The 19,266-nt window shown below is 40.2% G+C and overlaps 1 protein-coding gene across 1 annotated transcript in view; it reads right to left on the reverse strand.

Annotated features, from left to right (window-relative positions):
- The window catches only part of PLCB1 (phospholipase C beta 1), a 442,993-nt gene that overhangs the window by 89,799 nt on the left and 333,928 nt on the right, over positions 1-19,266 (reverse strand). The window contains exons 15-22 of the mRNA XM_067292708.1: positions 15,486-15,556; positions 14,773-14,869; positions 9,527-9,611; positions 8,319-8,443; positions 7,090-7,244; positions 5,167-5,331; positions 3,098-3,197; positions 124-228 (exon numbers count right to left, since the gene is read on the reverse strand). Coding sequence (XP_067148809.1) covers positions 124-228; positions 3,098-3,197; positions 5,167-5,331; positions 7,090-7,244; positions 8,319-8,443; positions 9,527-9,611; positions 14,773-14,869; positions 15,486-15,556 — 903 coding nt within the window. The remainder of the gene's footprint in view (positions 1-123; positions 229-3,097; positions 3,198-5,166; positions 5,332-7,089; positions 7,245-8,318; positions 8,444-9,526; positions 9,612-14,772; positions 14,870-15,485; positions 15,557-19,266) is intronic.

Here is a 19,266-nt window from a genome sequence, read left to right on the forward strand (position 1 = left end):
CCATCAGATGCAGCGCTTTGTTCAAACGACTGCTATCCCATTATGACAGGTCACTGACACTACATCCATTTCGCATTTCAATTAACCTTTATATTTCCCAGTAGAAAAATTTCACAAAATTACCTGCATAAGTATCGGGTACATAGTCTTTGACCTCTATGTACACAAAGAGAGCTGGCAGTGTCAAAGGTTGGTTCCTTTCATTCCTCAAACAGATGTAGTGATAGCCTGTAAAATAAGAGCCATCCAGTTCAGAGCATAAGCTGGGTATTTCCAATGTAATTGTGTTATAATTTGTTACTTACAATGTGGCTCCAACTGAGCCAGCAACTCCAGGAACTCCTGATAGGGAAGGATTTACCTTAAGGTTTTCAGAGATAAGCATACAGACAAGGGACTGTTAGAAAAGCACAGGAACACTGCAGTTTAAAAGGGTATTTTCCCTTTATTTTTAAGTCCCTGAAGGATGCTAAATTGTCATTTATATTATTTTTGATATATTCTATTTTATTCCTTCTGCTAGATTTTTTTAGTTTTGGAGCTCTTATTTTATTTTCAAAAGTAACTCTCCTAGTACTCAGGAATCTGAATTGCTGATAAAATTGAGATGTCCTAGTTCATCCATAACACAATATCTAATGAAACAACACAGGCAATGTGGCACCATTCTGCTGAAGAGTGTGTCAGAATGAATCCTATTATGTGACCAACCTTAGAAATGTATTTGAAAAAAGATAATTTGCAGACAGTTTCGAAAACTGTCCTGTGAGAGTAACAGCACAGCGTTACAGCACAGCTTAGCCAAGCTAATGGCCAGCCCCAATCCCCTTCTTCTAGCCACCCACCACCCACTCTTACTCCTTCTCTTGTGCACTGACACTTGTCTGACTTTGTAGGTAGACAGCTCAGCAAGCTCAACTTCAGAAAAAGCAACTTTTAGAAGCTGTGAAAAGTTTTCTATCTGTTTAGCTCCCCAGCAGACTGCCAGTTTAAAGACAGTGATGGGAGTGTATGGCTAGGGGTGGGAGAAAGGGACTTTCTTTTCAGCCCCAGCGAATTGCTACAGCTTAGCAGTGCTGCAAAGCCGCATCCTCTGCCTCATGAACTCGTGTCTCCAGCACCACAGCTGCAGCTGTTATCCTAGGGAAGGATTAGGGAGCCATACATACAGGTAGTGGTAGAATACAAGTCAGCAGCAGGATGCCCTTATCTGGGGAGATTTTCAGATAAACCATTACATACTCAGGAGTATGTAATGGTTCAATCCTTGCTTTGGGAATAATGGTAATTCTGAGGATTTGTGTAACAGTATGATAGTTTTCAATAATGCCTCACTCCAGTGTGGGTATTCTCCCAGAAATTAAAACAAAAAGAGAAATTACATATTACGAAACTTTCTCAGTTCCCTTGAGCTCCACAGCTGAATTTCAGCATGTACACAGCTAAAATAATCACGCTGTTCTCCATCACATGCTGTAAACAAATGATCACTGGAGTCAGAAGGACAGAAGGTTGGCCTGTGGGTACAAGCTCTCAAAAGTGCTTGTAAGATTTAACATAGTGGCCTCTGTTCTAAAAAGCACAAACTCAAAAACAGGTACGTCATTTAGCGCTCTTCTGGATAGGCTCTGTGCTGCTCAAAGGGTGACCGCCATGAATGCGGATCATACAAGCGTAAGAGCTCACTTCCACCAGAAGAGGGAAATCCTGCCTCCTATTCACAGCCACTCTTCCTCCTCTCCCATCACCTACCTTGCTCTGGCACTCTCAAACCCTCCATGAGGCAATTTTATCTATGAGCCCAGCAGAAAACTCATCCAGCATAAAAAAGTGGAGAGTTTGCTGTTGGATTTATAAACTGGGCTGGCTCACAAAAACATTTGTTGATTGACTGAGCTGGCACACCAGAACAGCCAGGAATGCATAGCCAAGAGCAGGCGAGAGAGGAGGAAGGGAGAAGAGAAAGAGAAGTGAGACTTCAGATTAGACTGGCGAGGAAATCCTGCTGCAGAGAGGGGCCCAGCAGCAAGCTCCACCTAGCCCTCCGGCACTCGCGCTGAGGCCAGGCGACCCACACCAGCCAAGACAAGGCTTGGAGTGCTTCTTAGAAGCACCCTGATGCCACCTGCCACAGGAGGAGAAGGAACTGATTTATAGGTTACCGGGGCTCAGGCAGCCTCCAGGCATAATATGGACAACAACTGCTAGATACAGGGACACGTGAGTTTTGTCTGACTGCTGGGACTGGCTAGCTCAGGCGTAGTGTAGACACAGATATCCTTCCTTTTCCAGTGTGACTGAAGCTGTGAACATGTCTATGGCCCACACGCTTGCCCTATTTTGGACTCCTACTCCTCCTGTCACTGGAAAACTGGTGTTGAAGTCAGACACTTCCCTTGCTCAAAAGGCCAGTGTCACCACATCCATCTGAAACACACCTAACAAGTAAGGCCCTCACCTGGAAAATTGGGGCTGAGTTCTCAAACAAGATAGTTGCCAGTTAAGTGGTCAAACTAATTATAATAACAGTAATAATATGATTTGGAAGAGACTAGAAATGTTCTTTAAAATTTTCAACAATGAAGATAAAATAATTTTGGGTTCATTTAAAGGTTTTACAGAGACACAACAGCTTGCATATCCGCTGTCGGTCCCTGCATGCACGCCTATAAAAATTACATCACAGGAGCACGATTTGCTTTCATTCCCAGCGCTCTTCCATTCTCACAGAGAAGACATACCAAAATTGGTTGCTGCTGCCCTCTTTCCTCTCAAAAGAGTATAATTGCGCTTACCAGCATAAGCCGGTGAACACACAATTGATCTACTGTAGACCAGCAAGTGCTAAGCATGCCTCCGATGCTTAACTCTATCGGTTTTCCTGGTTCATTTAAATGAGAAAACCAGATTTAAATTTAAATCAGATTTGAATTTCTGGTGAAATACGGTGTCTTCCTGTTTGAAGATAAGATATATTATTCAAATCCCCAGTTGCTATCAATCTGCAGAATTGCTGTTGATCTACAGTAGTTGAAATTCTGGCTTGTTGTTTCTTTTTACCACACAATGTATGTCTCAAGAGAGAAAAAAAGTTTACCTGGTCGAATTGCTGAGACAGGTAATATCCGATGACCAATAAACTTCCCTCCTTCTTCATACACTGCTAGCCTCAAACATGCCAGGGTAGGTAGAACAACCTAGTAGGAAATATTGTTGCATTATTAGTGTTCTGCTCTGAATGAAAAAGCTGCTTCCAGACACAGGATATATAGCAGACAGAAAGAAGCAGTTCTATCCAGCAGATAACATCTATACATTCATAGTAAAACTTGCTATACCAGAAATTAGAGTGTATGCAACTGCATATCAAAATAACTCTCACAGAGTTATTTTTCAGCCAAGAAACTTGAGGTAGGACACGTGCATAGTATGCTGAAAGCAGCAATTTATCTGTACATTTTGAACACAGTACAGGGGGCTTTGGCAGCTCCACTCTTAGGACATTTGAACGCGCTCTGTCCTCACACCCTGCATGTTTGATTTTTTTTTCCTTTGTGTGCGTGCCAGTGGGATTACTTATTTCCGAGACAAGTCACTGATAGACATACTAGTGCTGAAAACTCAAGAAGCAACTCAACATGATTTGGAGAGCATCAAAGTACGAATTACATGGACATGTCAACCCCAGTGGGCTTTCCAGTGCTGCAGTACATTTGCTGGCAAGGCTAAAGAGGTTTAGTCAGGCAGGATGCTTGCCAACTTTGGACGCTTCCTGACATGGTGTGGTCAGCTATGCAAGAAAGAAGGACAAACAGCAAAAAAAGGAGACAAGAAATGAAAGAAAGGTTACTAAACTACCCCACAAAGACCTGAATCACTTTAAATCTCAGAAGTAAAAAAAATCTTAATTTTATTCCTGCCCTGCCCGTGAGACTTTAAAAAATGTGCAGCACAATTCATCTCATTTTCTTAGTCAATGCGAATACACATACAAATACATGTATTTTGAACCTTGGTGCAGATGCATATTTTTTCAGAACACGTCATGCTAAAATTTGTCTAGACAATGAAAAAAAAAGCAACAATCTAAACTAAGAGTTTCTATAAGTTATTTTTGACATGACTAAAAATAGTAATCCATGCTCCTTCTGAGCATAGAGGCAGTCAAGCATGATCATAACTAACTAGAGAAATGAAGTACACTAATTAGAAATTCATCACAGAAAAAAAATGTTAGTGATGTTTCCAAACTTGAACTCCGGCAGGCTGCCAAAAGAAAGTCATTCAGAAAGCAAAATATTCAGGAAGAGGGCTGCACTCCCTCGAAAGCAGGGCTGCAAGCACCAATTGTCTAAGCATCTCCGTGAACTACATTTGCCTAGAGACATATGAGAGAAGTATAAAAAATACTGGTACTCAGGACCCACTTAAACACACTGTCCAATAAACAAAACCTAAATAAAAGCAGAGCTCCTGTTAGAAAACTGGCTGTGAGTATACTTATAAAACACAGTAAGTGCATGATCCTAAAATCGGCTTAGTTCTTCTGCTCCCTCCAAGTTTGGAGAACTGAGTTTCAGTAATATTGTTCAAACTGCATGAGTGACTCAGGGGCCTATGTCTCATTTCAGGTGGATGGCATTTAGGCTATATTTCATCACTTAGGTTATATTTATGTAGCACAATCTAGTGCTAAGCCGAGATAACGTTGCTCTGAATGTGCTAGCTTGGGCAGCCAAATTGGTATAGCTATACGCACACTGTGTTAACACGTTCTGCTTTTCAGCAGGGCCGTTCAGCCCGGGCAAAATGCCACGGTAATTCAGCAAAACTGCTTCTGGGATCTGTGCTTGCTTGTTCGCGGCTCGGCACGGCACTGCACCACATCACAGAGATCCGGCTACTGACATGTTTGCTGTTTCCAGCGGTGCCAGTGACACAAACAAGGTCACTTTTAACCTGACCTATTTTAGTAGGGCCTGGCATGACTACAGTAGCAAAATTATACCAGAAGTGGTTAACGATGAACAGTTGAAGAAAAAAACATTTGGAATCTCTTCATATTCTTTCTGGCAAATGCGAAGTTTCTGAAAACACAGGAATTATCCCACTGGACAGAGCTTAAACAAGCACGGTGCACCTCTGGGAAGCAAGTGTTACACCAACCTTCTTAAACACTATGGTTTCCTCTTCCCAGACAGGATTAACTGCGTTGCCTTGAGAGGTCTTTGTCTTTAAAGCTTTTCTTCTTGTATCCACAGGCAGCCCAAACATGTCAACTTCTACGTAGGTACCAACTTTTTTATCAGAAAGAAACTGACCTGAAATTATCTAAAAACAAAGCAAATGAGGATCGCTAGAGATAATTTTGGTGGATTAGGAAATGAGTGGCTGAAATTCAGATGGATAATTCTCATTAACGATAAGACAGCATGTGTTCTTAAGAAAAAACAAACAAAATCCCCAAAACAACAAACAAACCACTGTCTAACATTGCAGACAGAAAAACAACTTAGGAGGCCTGCTTTTCCGGGACCTTGTGACCCTGAATTCCCCTGTGAGTAATAATGTGGTTAAAATCATGCTGCTGTTCTTTCCTCAGCAGGAATACTAATTTGGATCTCATTTCTCAATCCGTCTGCCTATTTTCACAACACATTATCTTTGAGACCTGCATTTCCAGCCAGTTTCAACCACAGGTTCAGAAGATAGTGCTGGAAGAAAAGAGGCACGAGCAGCAAAGAAACTATGTATGCCTTTTATTGTGACCAAAAAAACAAGTTAAAAAATATGTATTCTAATACTAAGGCTCTTCACAGAGATAAAGTTTTGCTACAAAACCAAGACAGCTATGAAATAGCTGGTCTTTACTACACCTTACTTTAAACCGGGAACAGAACTCTCCTTGCAGCTCTGAAAAAAATAAAGGCAGGCCTGCAATTCAGAAAATTGAAGAGGCAGGGGAATATTCAGCAGTGTCACTGTACCTTAATAACCTCAGATTTGCTGAAAGCAAATCTTACCCACTTTTCAGCCGTATCGTATGTGGCCACTAACATTATAACTAGCAGAGTCTTCTCTGAGCAGGCAGAAGCAGCTGACTTCTGATAGTTGTCTCATCATTCTTGGATGCTCATTCCTGTTAGAAATGCTGTGCATCTCCTAATAGCTATTGAATGATTTCCACCTCCATTCAATAAAATAGCAGAAGAAGGTGCCTCAATCCCCCCAGGAGGAACTAAAAGGTTCTGTGATTACGGGTCACCATGGAAGGTCACTCCCAGCTAGTCGTCTTTTTCACCACGCATGTCATCAGGTTATTGCTTTGTTCATATTCCTCCTAGCAGTGTGCTGCTATGCTTGTGTCTGCAGCCTGAAAGGAAATACTTGTTTCTTCCAATGAAAACAGGAGAATATTTTGCAGGTGGATTCTGTAATAAGGACGCTGGTCTAATGAACATGTCCATTGAAGGAATAACAGGACTTCAGAAAGTTTATGCTTTTATACCTAGAGATATACCGAGTATAAATTTGTGATCCTGTCATAGCCAATGCAATCTAGCACTCTAATCATTCACAGAAGTAGTTTTCAATTTGCAGATTTCATGAGGGTCCTTGGACTTCATGAGGAGTCGTTAAAAAAGTAACCAAGAAAAGCAAGTGGGCAATGACTTGCAGCTGACATTTAGAGTTCAACAATTTTCTGGAGAACTTACAGGGGGCCAGAAATTTGTTTTTATACTAAGCAGTGTACTGTTCTGGCTATTTCAGTGCAACCTACCACTTTATAACAGCATCGTGTTTTAAATTCAGCCCTTTGTTACTAAAAACTTGGCCAAAATACTCTTAAATTCAGTAACATCCTGGTTACTTGTATGAAAAAGAATATCTACAATAAAAGTACTCATATTTAACCTGCAATATGAAATGTGGGGCAAGATCCTTCACATTTTAAAAATTAAATGTCACTCCCTGAAATTAAATGCATTTTCTTGAATTAGTATGGTCCTTTGCCAGGCCACTGCAAAACAGAAACATATGTATGTTCTGACACGATCAAGAGAGCATTTTCACCGGTTGTATACATACCTTGACAGACAAGGTATTAGCTACTATTCCATCCACTATACTTTCAGTAAACGGGTCAAAATGTTTGTCTGGTCTTCTCATGAATTCTGGCTTTAACCTGTATCCGCTTTTGCCATTGTACTCGTACATTCCCATGTTTATTTGCATAGACAAATCTACGTGGTAAAAAATAGTGATAAGGATTAGTTCTGTGTAGACCACAATTGTAAATAAGCAATAAAATAATATTATGCCTTGTAATTTCAAACGTATAATGCAAACAGCTATTTATGGAATACTGTTGTTTGTTAAAAGAGGTTTCAGATTTGATTGCAGCCATCCTCCTGGATTCTTCCCATAAGAAAAAGATATCTTTCAGATACTACTCTGTAGATAACATTTTCAAATTTTAGAAGGAGCATTTATACTTAGGTATTGAGTTCATCAGTGTTGTGCTGATTCAGGACCAGACCTAGCAAAGTACTTATGTCTCTAACCCCTCCCAAAATTAGTAGGATGCTAGGTGCCTGAACCTGGTTGAAACTGGCCTGAAGAGGTTTCTATTACTCTACAGACTATGTCTATACTGTGGTGTAGTGCTCCTTCACAGTCCTGCCTCCCTCTTCACCCACATAAGGGATCCAGGGAAGCATGCCACAGCTCCCTTCAGCCTGCGCAGGACTTTCCTTTCCATGGAGAGGCAGTGCGTACATGGCCACGACTGGGAAAGGAAGAAGGCAATGACACCAGCCTTGACACAACATGGCCGGGATATGTACTGGGATCCCGTAGCTGGAAATACTCATACGTCTCATAGAATAGACAGAGCCTTGGAAGACAACACATCCTATTTCAACAGTGACTTGTGCATCTAGGAGCCTAAATGTCTTTGTTTTTTAAACACTCACTTTTAAAATGGAATTTGCTGTCTAAGTCACTTCAGTCTTGATATACTGAGACTTTGCAAGACACAGGAAAAAAATCATTGCCACATCTCAAATGCTGCTCAGTAGTTACCACTTATAAATGATGCTAACATGGAGATCATTATGTGTGCACATTATACTAGCTACAGCACGTCAATTACGAATATTCTTCAGGTCTGGTTAAAAAATGTTAACTAACATTAAGTATTATTCAACTGCTGACAGTCTTTTGGTGAATAAAGCTTTTCCTATCCCTCAAACAAAAACTGCATCAGAGAAATGGAAAAGTACAGCTTACTAAATCAAAAGACCGTCAAAACTTACCTACAGTTTGGAAGTTAAGAGCAACCATCTGGCAGCCGGCATTCCAAAAGACCTGTGGCATGTAGTTCGAAGAATCTACACGTGTTCCCTTTGGATAAATTCGGCTTAGCTGCATTTTGTTGTATCTAAAGGGTGAGTAGTTAAGACATGGTTCATGTGACAAAAAACACCTTGCAGAGAGGTTACACAATTGCAATATTTAAACATGGATAATCTTTACAGAATAGCGTGGCTTTGCTTTTTGAATTTCTGCAACCAGAATGTTTCCAGAGGTCCATAATTTTGTAGGAGACATAATAAACACAGGGTGATTAAAGGTGCTACTTGTTCCTGTACGGAGTACTTGGAGTAAGCAAGGAAATAGTATAGGCATATGCATCAAAAAGATAGCATTCATAAAATTCTATGTATCATCATGATTACTAATTTGTGATTTTCCTAAGATTGTGTTTATAGAGATTAATCAGCTGTAACCGGCAAACCTTCCACTGGTGGAGACAGAGGTGCTCAGCTAAAAAGTAAGTGCTCTTCTGAAATGAGCATCAGAATTAGCCTCCACATACAGACAGAAAGGATGAGTATGCACTTATAGCCAAGTCTACCAATCTCAGACATCAGAGCATGCTGCAGGTTATCTTTCTCCATTAATCTTCTTCAAGGCATTATTTTATCTCGATCATTCTTTCTGAACCGCAGCCATGAAAAGAGGCAGTGAGAAACACTGAAAGGTTTAAACAGATTCCTCCTTAGCTTTTCTCTAGAAGTTACAAAAGAAAAACTAAAAAGGAAGTGGGTGCTAATAAAAAGAGTTCAGTGTTCTTGGAACCAGAGGAACAAGAGTTTGAGGAAAAGCACAGTCTTTTGTATGACCTTGCAAAAAGTTACCCACATCTTGACAATTTTCTCCCCATAACTCCTACCGTCTCACATGGGATGATAAGTTTAATAATGAGAATATAAAGCAACAGGTCTTTAATAGGTAGCCTATTCCTTCTACTGTTAGACCATATCACAAGGATTCATGTCAACTTTTAAATCATCTCATCAGAACTCAGTCCTGTTAATTCATCCAGGAAGACAGTCAAGCCTACAAATTTCATTTGGGTTCCCTATTTTCCCAGCTCCTCTCTCCAAATTCCAGTAAAGCCCTGTAACAAATCTAAGATTTAGAAAGGCTAGGAAAGCAACTTTCTGAAAGTCAAGGATACTCCACAAATTCCACAGGAGACTTTGTAAGTTGCTCAAGCCCTTTGGTTTCCACGAAGGAAGACATTTCAAAACTCTTGTTGCGTTCTGTAATTTTAAAGGGGAGAGAAAACAGTGACATATTAGAGCATGAAATCATATGTGGTATATTAGCTGCAAACAACTGGTTTAGTCTCAATTCCTCTAACCCACCTACTGTTCACCAGCTCATTTCACAGCAGTCTCAGAGGATTCATCTATACACTTGTTTATTGACAGCAGTAAGCTCACTCTGCACATACTTAAGGGCTCTGGCAAACCCACGTTAGCACTGCCTGAACGAAGGGGACTGGTACTGCCTGGGAGTGGTACTGCACCAGCTGCAAGTCACCAGAAAGGTCGATGCATGGGCAGAGGTCTCTCATGTTTGCTTACAAAATCATGTTGATATCTTCTGAGAGGTAGCGCCCCAAGCCCATAGGTGAGGAGTAGAGGTGACATGGTTGCTATTGTGGGGAACGCAGAGGGTCCTGGGGGATCTCTAGACTGTCTTTGCAGGTGGACACAAAGGGTCTGAGCCAATTTGAAGCTGCAATAACTAATGTCATATCAGATTAAACTAAGCAGTGTGCTAGCTGTGCCTGCAGTGGTTCTTGTTATCTTCAGTATGGCAGGGTAAGCTCACATCTGCCTTGAACAGTCACAGAAACATTCTTAACTAATCAAGACCAAAGGTACACTTCTGTGTCCCAGCATGTCCCCAGACCTAAACCTAGATTCATCTGGAGCTTCTATGAGCTCTTTAATTTGGTTCAGCTTTCTGAGCTGGCATACAACAGTCATGAAAAGCCCATATTAAGCTTATACATTAGTGGGGCTAAACATTCATTTGCATATCATTTGTTACTCAACTTTGCCTGATGTGTGCACAGCCTTTCAATGTACCCATGTGATATGCTGTTGCAAAAAGCCTAAGTCAAAACCCTTTTAGCCAAAGCATTTTTTCCTTTAAACTTTTGTACAGCAGGTAAGGATTCCTGCAGAAAAGAGCTTCTCATTTCATCACATAATCAGCTGTGTATATTGCCTAGAAGGGGCCACAGCACTGAGAGATCATGTCCATTAAATGTCTCAGCACTGCTCTCTTTAAATGAGGCAAATAATGCACGTGTTGCAGCATGAACTCTCTAGCCTCACCACTCCATTGAAAGCAAACACTAAGGCAGAGAAAGAGCTTGCTCTCATCTGGTTTTAGAAGTAATTGGACTGCAGAAATCCAGGGATGGCCAGAAGGCCAGCCTGGCCAGCTCCTTGAAGTCAAACTGCGAAGCTGTAGGAGACAGATAAAACTGAATAAAAGCACTTGTCTTGCAGAGAGAAGCAGGACAGAAACAGGTGGGCTGTTTCCTTACAGGAAGCCAAAAGGGAAGCAGAGGCTCCAAAGTGAGGAGCTAGATTCTTTTGGCCAGCGTGGGAGGAAAAAGGAAAAAGTGCTGCCAGCTGGTGATCTGCAGACTCTGGATATGTTGAAGAGTCAGAGGATCACCGTGTGTCCCAAGAGTGACTATCTCCCTCTAGGAGAGCTGAGACTGGTATTTCATTGCAGTCCCTGCTCCCTAACTTCACTCTAGTTTTCACGTTCTTTTATATCCAGAATGAATGTTTGGTTTGGTATTTTTGCTTTGTTTTTTTTTGTTTTTCCAAAAGCATTTTCTTACCATTCCCTCTTTTTTAGGAAATTTGAAAACTGCTTTCTAGCTAGCAACCATCATGCTACTGCCATTAGTCATAGCTGTTATAGAAAGATTCCTGCAATTCCCTCATTGAGGCTGCTCTCCTGCCACTCACCTTCCCTTCCAACAAGCAATATCCTCTCTTTCTCCAGACTCGGTTCCAGCCAGCTCACTCCCATCTGAGCTCTTCATAAAAAAGATTATTCCTCTCCCACCCCTCCCCTTACTAATGTGACAGCACTAGCAACACATGTATAGCACTAAGGTAGACTACCAGTGCATCACCTAGATAACAGAGCAGTTTGTTGGTGAAGAGGCATTCATGTACCTGAATGCTCTGAGGCTCACTTTTTGCTAATTGAATTACGAGTTTCTTATGAATCACCTAGAAATGATCAACCGAGTCATGTGAGTATTCCATGAAGGGAAGCTTTCCTGGAGCCTCTAATAAGCACTTTTGTTTGCTTGTATCACATGAAGGGAACATTTCAGCTGATGACTACTCAGAGAAAAAAAAATCAAGTGAAATCTTAAAAAATGACATTGAAACATATTACTAATTTTCTGTTTGACCTGTCCTAGTCTTCCTCTTCTTCACTCATCACTACCTATTTACTTTAAATTACAGTTATTTACTTTAAATTCTGGCCTACCAGGAAACAGTGACTGGATTTGTTGTACCTCCATGGTTATTTTACTACTGTATGACTGCTATGTAAAGCGTGAAAAAGAATCTTCAGTATCTATTACCCCCAGGAAAGAAAACAAGCATGCTTTTTACCCTATTTAGAATACAGGTGCTAGAATTTGTTGCAGTGATATATTGTATCTCTCAGCTTTATATTAAAACAGAAGAGCATCCATAGGAAAACAGAACTTGCAGTTGTTAAATGATTCACTTACTAAACGTTCAGGGCTTAATCAAACTCCTAATTAAAATAAGAACAATTATTTTCTTATAGTATCTGGAGAGGACTGAGAAACCCATTTGAAGAAGAAACTGTCCACGAGGGACATTTCTCTCTCTGTTGATGCATTACACTCTGCTATCTTATCAGGAGGAAGTCACTATAGAGTAGACAAACTTGTTGCAAAACTGGTTGAAAATCTTGAAAAAATACCTCTAAATACTTAGCAGTTATGTACTGTCAGACAGAGGGAACATATCTAGCAAGGTCAATCAGGGGACTGTTGTAGACTCAGTTCTATTCAGTGCTTCTAATAACAACTTGGATGCAAGACTAGAAAATACACTTCTCAAATGTGTCAATGACAGCAGCAGTGAGGAGGCCAGGATCACAAATCAAAACAAATTTTGAAGTAGAAAATAATACATTAGAAAAATGTTGTAACATTGAAAAGATGACACTGCACTTAGGAAGAAGAAGTCAGGTGAACAAAAATACAAACTGGGCAACAACTGGATAGGCGGCAAAACGGCAGAAAAAGGTTTTCGTGGTGATAATGTGCTATGAGGTGGTATCTACAAACACAAAAAAGAAAGTTTCTGATTCTGCAGCTATGTAACTGTATTTGAATAGCCTTTCTGTCTCCAATGAAACTACATTTATGCTCATGCTTAGGCATGTATGAAACTATCTGCATTAAAGAGTAAATTTTTTTTATAACTTTGATCCTGTTGATCCTGATGCCTGTTTTAAACTCACGGCATTTCAACCCAAAGGTCTTTCAGTGGGGGAAAAGCAAAGTTTAGTCTTCTGAATGCGTTTTATAACACGTTGACTACTTTTTTACTACTTACAGCCTTAGACGCCCAATACTAGGAACAGTTAGTGCATACATAGACACCCAAGCCATTTTGGGGCGTAACAGGTGGAATGCAAACAATAAAAGAGGAGGAGTTGAAATACGGCTATTTTCTTGACTCACATAATTTTAATACATTTAAGGACGATGCTAGTTGCAAGGATCTATGATATTTGCTTAGCAATGCCATGTCTCAATTAGAATACTAGCAGAAAAAAAAGCTTCTTTGGAAAACTGAAATTGTACTAACTGTTGGGAATTAAATCAAAGAAACAAGTACAAATAAAACATTTCAGTAACTGATGATAAAATGGAGAGGAAGTAAAGATCTAGCACCAAGCAAACAAAACTTAGTTTCCTGTAATTTTAAATTGAAAAATAATACTCATCTAATTCTTGCCTATTCAGTTGATGTTCACTGAATTTAATGAAGGTCCAGCAGGAAGTCAGGGCCAGGAGTAAGAGCAAAATCCAGAAGTCATGCTACAGAGGCCACTGCTTTCACCAACCAGCAACATTTACCACATAATGATTTTTTCTACCCAAACATCAGAAATATTCATTCCTTAACACTGAGTTCACAGGAACAATTTCATTGATCAAAGGTCACGTCAAGACTTACAGTAGAAAGTCTGGACATGAACAGTTCTTTACAAAATATATAACTCGGAAAGGCAAAAGCATGTGATACAGAAGAAACCCACACATGAGAATTTTACAACAACTGCATCAACTTGTCTTGCTAGGATTCACACGACTTCCTTTCCAGAAGGAATATTTCCTTCCCACTGTGTACTTGTAATGCTCATTAGAGCTAATGGAAATTATAAACATCCAAGGGACACTATTATAAGGAACTAGCATAGCGCTCTGCATGATTTTGTGGAAGTTTGTGTGTATGCCTGTATAAACACACACATACATATAAATAGGCAGATGAATTTTTAACATTTACTTTTTTAATACTTCCTTTTGTGGGATGTATTTAACACTATTCTAATTAGGCAGTTGTGATCATAATTATAAGTTTATTATTCAAAAGAAATAAATGGAAAATCTTGTATACCGATACAGACCTAGAAACTCATTGCCTGCCCTTTGCCAAGGCCTCCATAAATCCGTAATAAATTAAAATGCTATATGCTTCTTTAACTAAAAAGCTCCAAGAGCATATTGTAACCTGTCAAAACAAAGTGAAAAAGGGCAGGCAAACAGTGGGGGGTTCTGCTCCAAGAAAGCAAAAGATGCTGCAACGTTCATTAAGGATGCTGTAGAGTGCATTACCAGCAAGGCATCTTCTGTAAAAGCCAGCAGGGGATGAAGTTATGGCCTTTTCTATACAATACACAGAGCAGAGAAAGACGGAATTTGCATATGGGAAGGGCAAACTCTCTGCTTACACTAAATCCTTTATAAAAGTAGCTCAGGCAAAATATAAACGCACTCCTGCAAGCTGAAGGAATATTTATGATCTCCTTCCTCAAACTCCATAAGTTACTCTTCAGTCACGGACAACAAATACAACGTAAGTACAACATTTTCAGAAATGTCTTTGAAACTGCAATTACTGTTGATGAAGCTTGATATTTAGACTAATGCAGATGTCAAGATAAACATGGAATTATTGGGCTTAATACCAAGAGAACGTTTTCTACCATTGTGCCTGTATCTAACTGAGAGGATGCAGAACTAAGATTCCCCCAGAACTTTCTTCCAATATCTCTAGGTAATCTTCAGCATAAGATGCTGCTCATACTTAGCTTACTTACTTTTTGATATTTCAAATGACTCAAACTTCACCGGCTGTATGTAGTTCACCAGGTTAGACATTTCTTCGGTGGCCATAGCCTCACTTCCAGCAGTTCCCTAGGACAGAGAAGGGAAAACATTGCAATTTTAGCTTGTCAAACCCATGGTGGCCATCAATGCAGTAACCACAAATACCAACGCCTAGTTTTGCGTCTACCATGATGTCTTCCACTGATCCTGGCTTAGTGAAGTCAATGCCTCGCACAAGGAGCTTCATATACTAATGAGGAGAATTTGCTATACAGTCTTAAGGTCAAATTAAACTGATGCTGTGTTCATTCTCTTACAAGGCTCCTAGGGAAGGGAGTGCATTACCTTTACACTTGCATGGTGCTGAGTATGCTTATCAACACTGTGGGATAAATACCATACCTCTAAGTTTTCAACATCCAGGTTTTACTTCCAACAGTGTTAAATACACCACAAGCAGTTGGCTAAAACAGATCAGCCATGGTGTTATTAATTCTTATTCTTCAATAAATTAAAATATAAACAAACAAAGCATAGATGTACTTTAAGTCTATTAGCAACCAACTTCAGAAAGCTGGTGTAGCATGTTTCCCAGTGCTCTGCTTCCTTTCTCCACTAGATGGTAGTCCAACTCCTGGTAAAACAAGCCAACCCATGATTGTTGGAACCGATCCAGCAAGATAAAACAAATCTACACGCTTACTTCATCCATCGAAGACTTTTTACAATCATCATCATAGTCATCATCATCATCGCTCTCAATCTCTGCTTCTCCTGAAATGTTTTAAGCACAGGATAATTATTGGCTGAAGCAATAGTTACAAATTTACCAGGAATATACTTGAGAAATGCAGAACTGGCACTGCTTTAAGGATACCACATTATATATGTACTTTTTGTCAGAAAACAAACCAAACACAAACATACAGTCTTGAGGGATTTATCTATTTTCTGTGCTGATAAGTTCTTACTGTCCCATCAAATGAAAACCTCCCTTTGCAGCTGCTGGACAGTCAGTATTCGGAAATCATGGAGTGGGTATCAGAACTGAGAAAAGAGTGTTGTGGTGTGTGTAGTGTGCAGGCACAATAGTACATGCTGCTCTGAAAAGATGGTCCTATGCTTAGGTCGCCACCCTGGGGTTAGGAAGACTCACGTTCAAACTTTCTCTATGTCACAGGATCCTTGCATGACCTTGAATGAGAGCCTTCACCCCATCCATGAATGGGTAGATAACAGCATTCACAGGATGAAAACACATGAAACTTGATGAGATTCCTATGTGCTGTGGTAACAAGGACTGTTCAGACAAATCCATCTGTTCCGAACACATCCCATTGTGTGTACTAAGGGGGTAGAGCTGGCAGGAGCTGGCACAAGCACATCCAATTTCAACTGCTTGACTTCAGTTACTTTCATTGAGCCTGGTCTGGTATACTTTCCCACTAGAACTGAGGCAGCATATCTCAAATTCACCAGCTGAGGGCAGTGCAAATCAAATAATGTGAAAAAGATGCATATATCTCATCTTTTCCTTGAAAATACACTAAAGGCATAAATGGGACCGAATAAAACACATTTAAGCCTTGCTCCCCATAGCAGGATACTCATCAAATTCCTATGGGCTAGACTCAGACTCTTTATTGTTAATTAAAGAATGCCTCCGTCCCCCCAACAAAATATTTTGATTCTGTTGCTCCAGGAATTAATCCATTAAGTAATATCTTTTTTTCCCCCTATCTTTCCCTTTAATATTTCCTACTGCGGGTTTGGCTGTCATAAAGTATATACCATGAGTCTTAAGAAGACTCTGAAAGCTAAAGTTTAACTTACACTGCAATCACTCATCTGTACTTACGAGATTAACAACTCTCCTTAAAGATTTTAATACCTAAAGCTTTCAGCTTTCTTTAGCAGTGCCAGTTTTATTTTGGTAGCACAAAAATCTAACCACTGCGCAGCAGTCCCAAACTCTCAAGAGAATGGTAATTCAGCCTCTGTTCCTTATGTCAATTTAGGGCCTAATCCAAAGCCCACTGAATCCGTAAAGAAATTCCTCTTTATTCCAGCAGGCCTTGAATCATGCCCAGCGGGCCTCTTCAGAACATGTAGAGCACATATGATTTAAATAATGAGCGCTCCTTTCACAACCAAAGGATGACTACCCAGGCTGAATTTCCTTCCAGACGCAGATGTTGAAATGGCATGCTTTTATTCATGAACATATTTCCTCCTGAACATTTCATTGAAGAAAATAACATGATTGCTCAAGAGGCTCAAGGGACGGCTCAGGGAACTTCAATGTACTGCTAAGAGCCAGTCGTGCTCTCACAGGATTTGCAGTGACAGTCTTTGGATGGGAAGCCCTCACTTTATTTATTCAGCTTGGCAAAATAACACTTCTTATAATCCACAGAATGGTGGACAAGGGCAGACTTCGGCCAGCTTGCGCTGCTGCGATACCAAGTAGATGATAGCTTGTTCCTGCTAAAAGTGTCCAGGGAAGTATGCAACACGTTATCTGTCTATTTTAAAAGAATTAACAGGAAAACTCCCAAGGAAATCATATCTTATTTTCAAGTTCTCCCTCAGACAGCAAATCCAGCACAAATAACACAGAGGAATGCAAACTCAGAATAAAAATTAATACAGTTTTAGAAACTATGACTACATCGGTGTTGCCTTTTACCCACTGGCACTTTCCTATGCTCAAGATCAAACTTCTTTTGCTGTCACACTGCTGAGATGCAAACTTAGAGCAAACCTTGGCCAGACCGAGGAGATACTTGAGCCCCTGATCCCTACATGCTCACCTTCCTACAGTATTGGTGGGACCAGGCCAGGTGCCACCCTCCACGGTTCTTCCTGGGAGGGCACAGACACTGTATCACAAAAGCATGTGGGATTTGCTGACATACGCAGCTGCGCTACAGGTTAAGTGCAACCCGGCGGTGCGGAGCTCTATCAGGCAGCACATTAGACCTATTGAAGATAGTTTTTCCATCAGTTTCATGAACATGTTGCAAGCCGTTCTGCAAACTCTTGCTTCAGAAGCTTTTTAAATTATTGCTACTATATCACCATCATCTAGCCTTCATATAGTATGTTTTATAAACATATCATAAGAGTGGTTTGGGTTTAATTTAAATCTGACCTCAAGCAGTATAAGGCACAGAGAAGCTTGCTATCAACTGAAGTATGGATCTTTGTATTTTTTTGCACTGCTGTGAAAAAAAACATTTAAAATCTCACAGAAAGCTAAATCAGCACAACTTCCTCCTGGAGATCAGCAATAATTCTGACAGGTCCAATACAGAATTGGACAAAAGAATTATTTGAGAAATACACCCAACCTGCTATATGTAAAAGATTATATTAAGGATGCAGAATCGAAATGTTAGAATTAGGCTGCTTTTACTGAGTCTTTAATTACATTATTCTTCTCATGCTCTAGAAAGAAATTGGGACTGGGGCTCCTCCCTTGTAGAGGAGCATGATGTCTGCAGGGTTTCAGCATTATGTGCTGCAGATATGGAGATGCATACAAGGAATGAGGTGAACAGAAGGGTGTTGTGATTACTGTAGATGAATACTGCCCCATGGAACCAGGCTCTACACTTGATCTTGGCATAGTATTCTTATTAAATGGTAGGCAATTAAAAAAAAATATTCACAAACAGAAATCTGGCACCTGATTTACAGAAATGCTGAGTGCTCATAGCTGTAGCTGAAGTCCCTGGAGCTGTGCTCTGAATGCTTAAAAATTCAAAATATTCTTAAAAATCAGATTCTGGATGTTGCTAGTCGGCCACCCCAAAACGGTTCTTAAGCTCTCTCAGACTCAGTTGTCCTTAGATAAAAGTGGGTTGATATTATTTCTGCAATTCCCACAGTCATCGTTCAAATCAATTCACTGCTGTTTGTGAAGTGCTCATATGCAGCATTGAGATCGCCACAGAAATTCAGTGCAAGGAGAGGAGGTATGATATAGGATCAAGTACTGAATGAGAGAGAAAAAAGTGACTAATTGCCATTCTCTGAAAGAGGCTTGGGCCCTAATGGAAAGCAATGACCGACAGAATGATGTATATAATGCATTTTGGCAGTCACACATGAACAAAGTGACCAAATTAATTCTCCAATCTCAATTCTAGCATTTTCTAAGTTTGAAGTGTTTATTTTTACAATCTATGGTTAACAGAGATTGTTACACAAATGACCAACACAGACATAATACTCACAGTTAATTTTTAAACTTGCGTACCCTAGTATGGCACTGATTCCCCCTGATTTACATCATCATCAACATCTGGATTCACAGCCCAGGTCTCTTCCTACCAGAGCTAATGGAGAAGCTCATGAAGCACAAAGCTGTTATCCTCTATGCAGACCAGGCACTCAGAAAAAATCCTATGTCAGCAGACATCCACTTTGCCAGTGGTTTTTCAGTATGTGCTGACAACAAAAATATAGAGTTAAGCACC

The sequence above is a fragment of the Apteryx mantelli genome, chromosome 3 (assembly GCF_036417845.1).
Source record: "Apteryx mantelli isolate bAptMan1 chromosome 3, bAptMan1.hap1, whole genome shotgun sequence".
NCBI lineage: Eukaryota > Metazoa > Chordata > Aves > Apterygiformes > Apterygidae > Apteryx > Apteryx mantelli.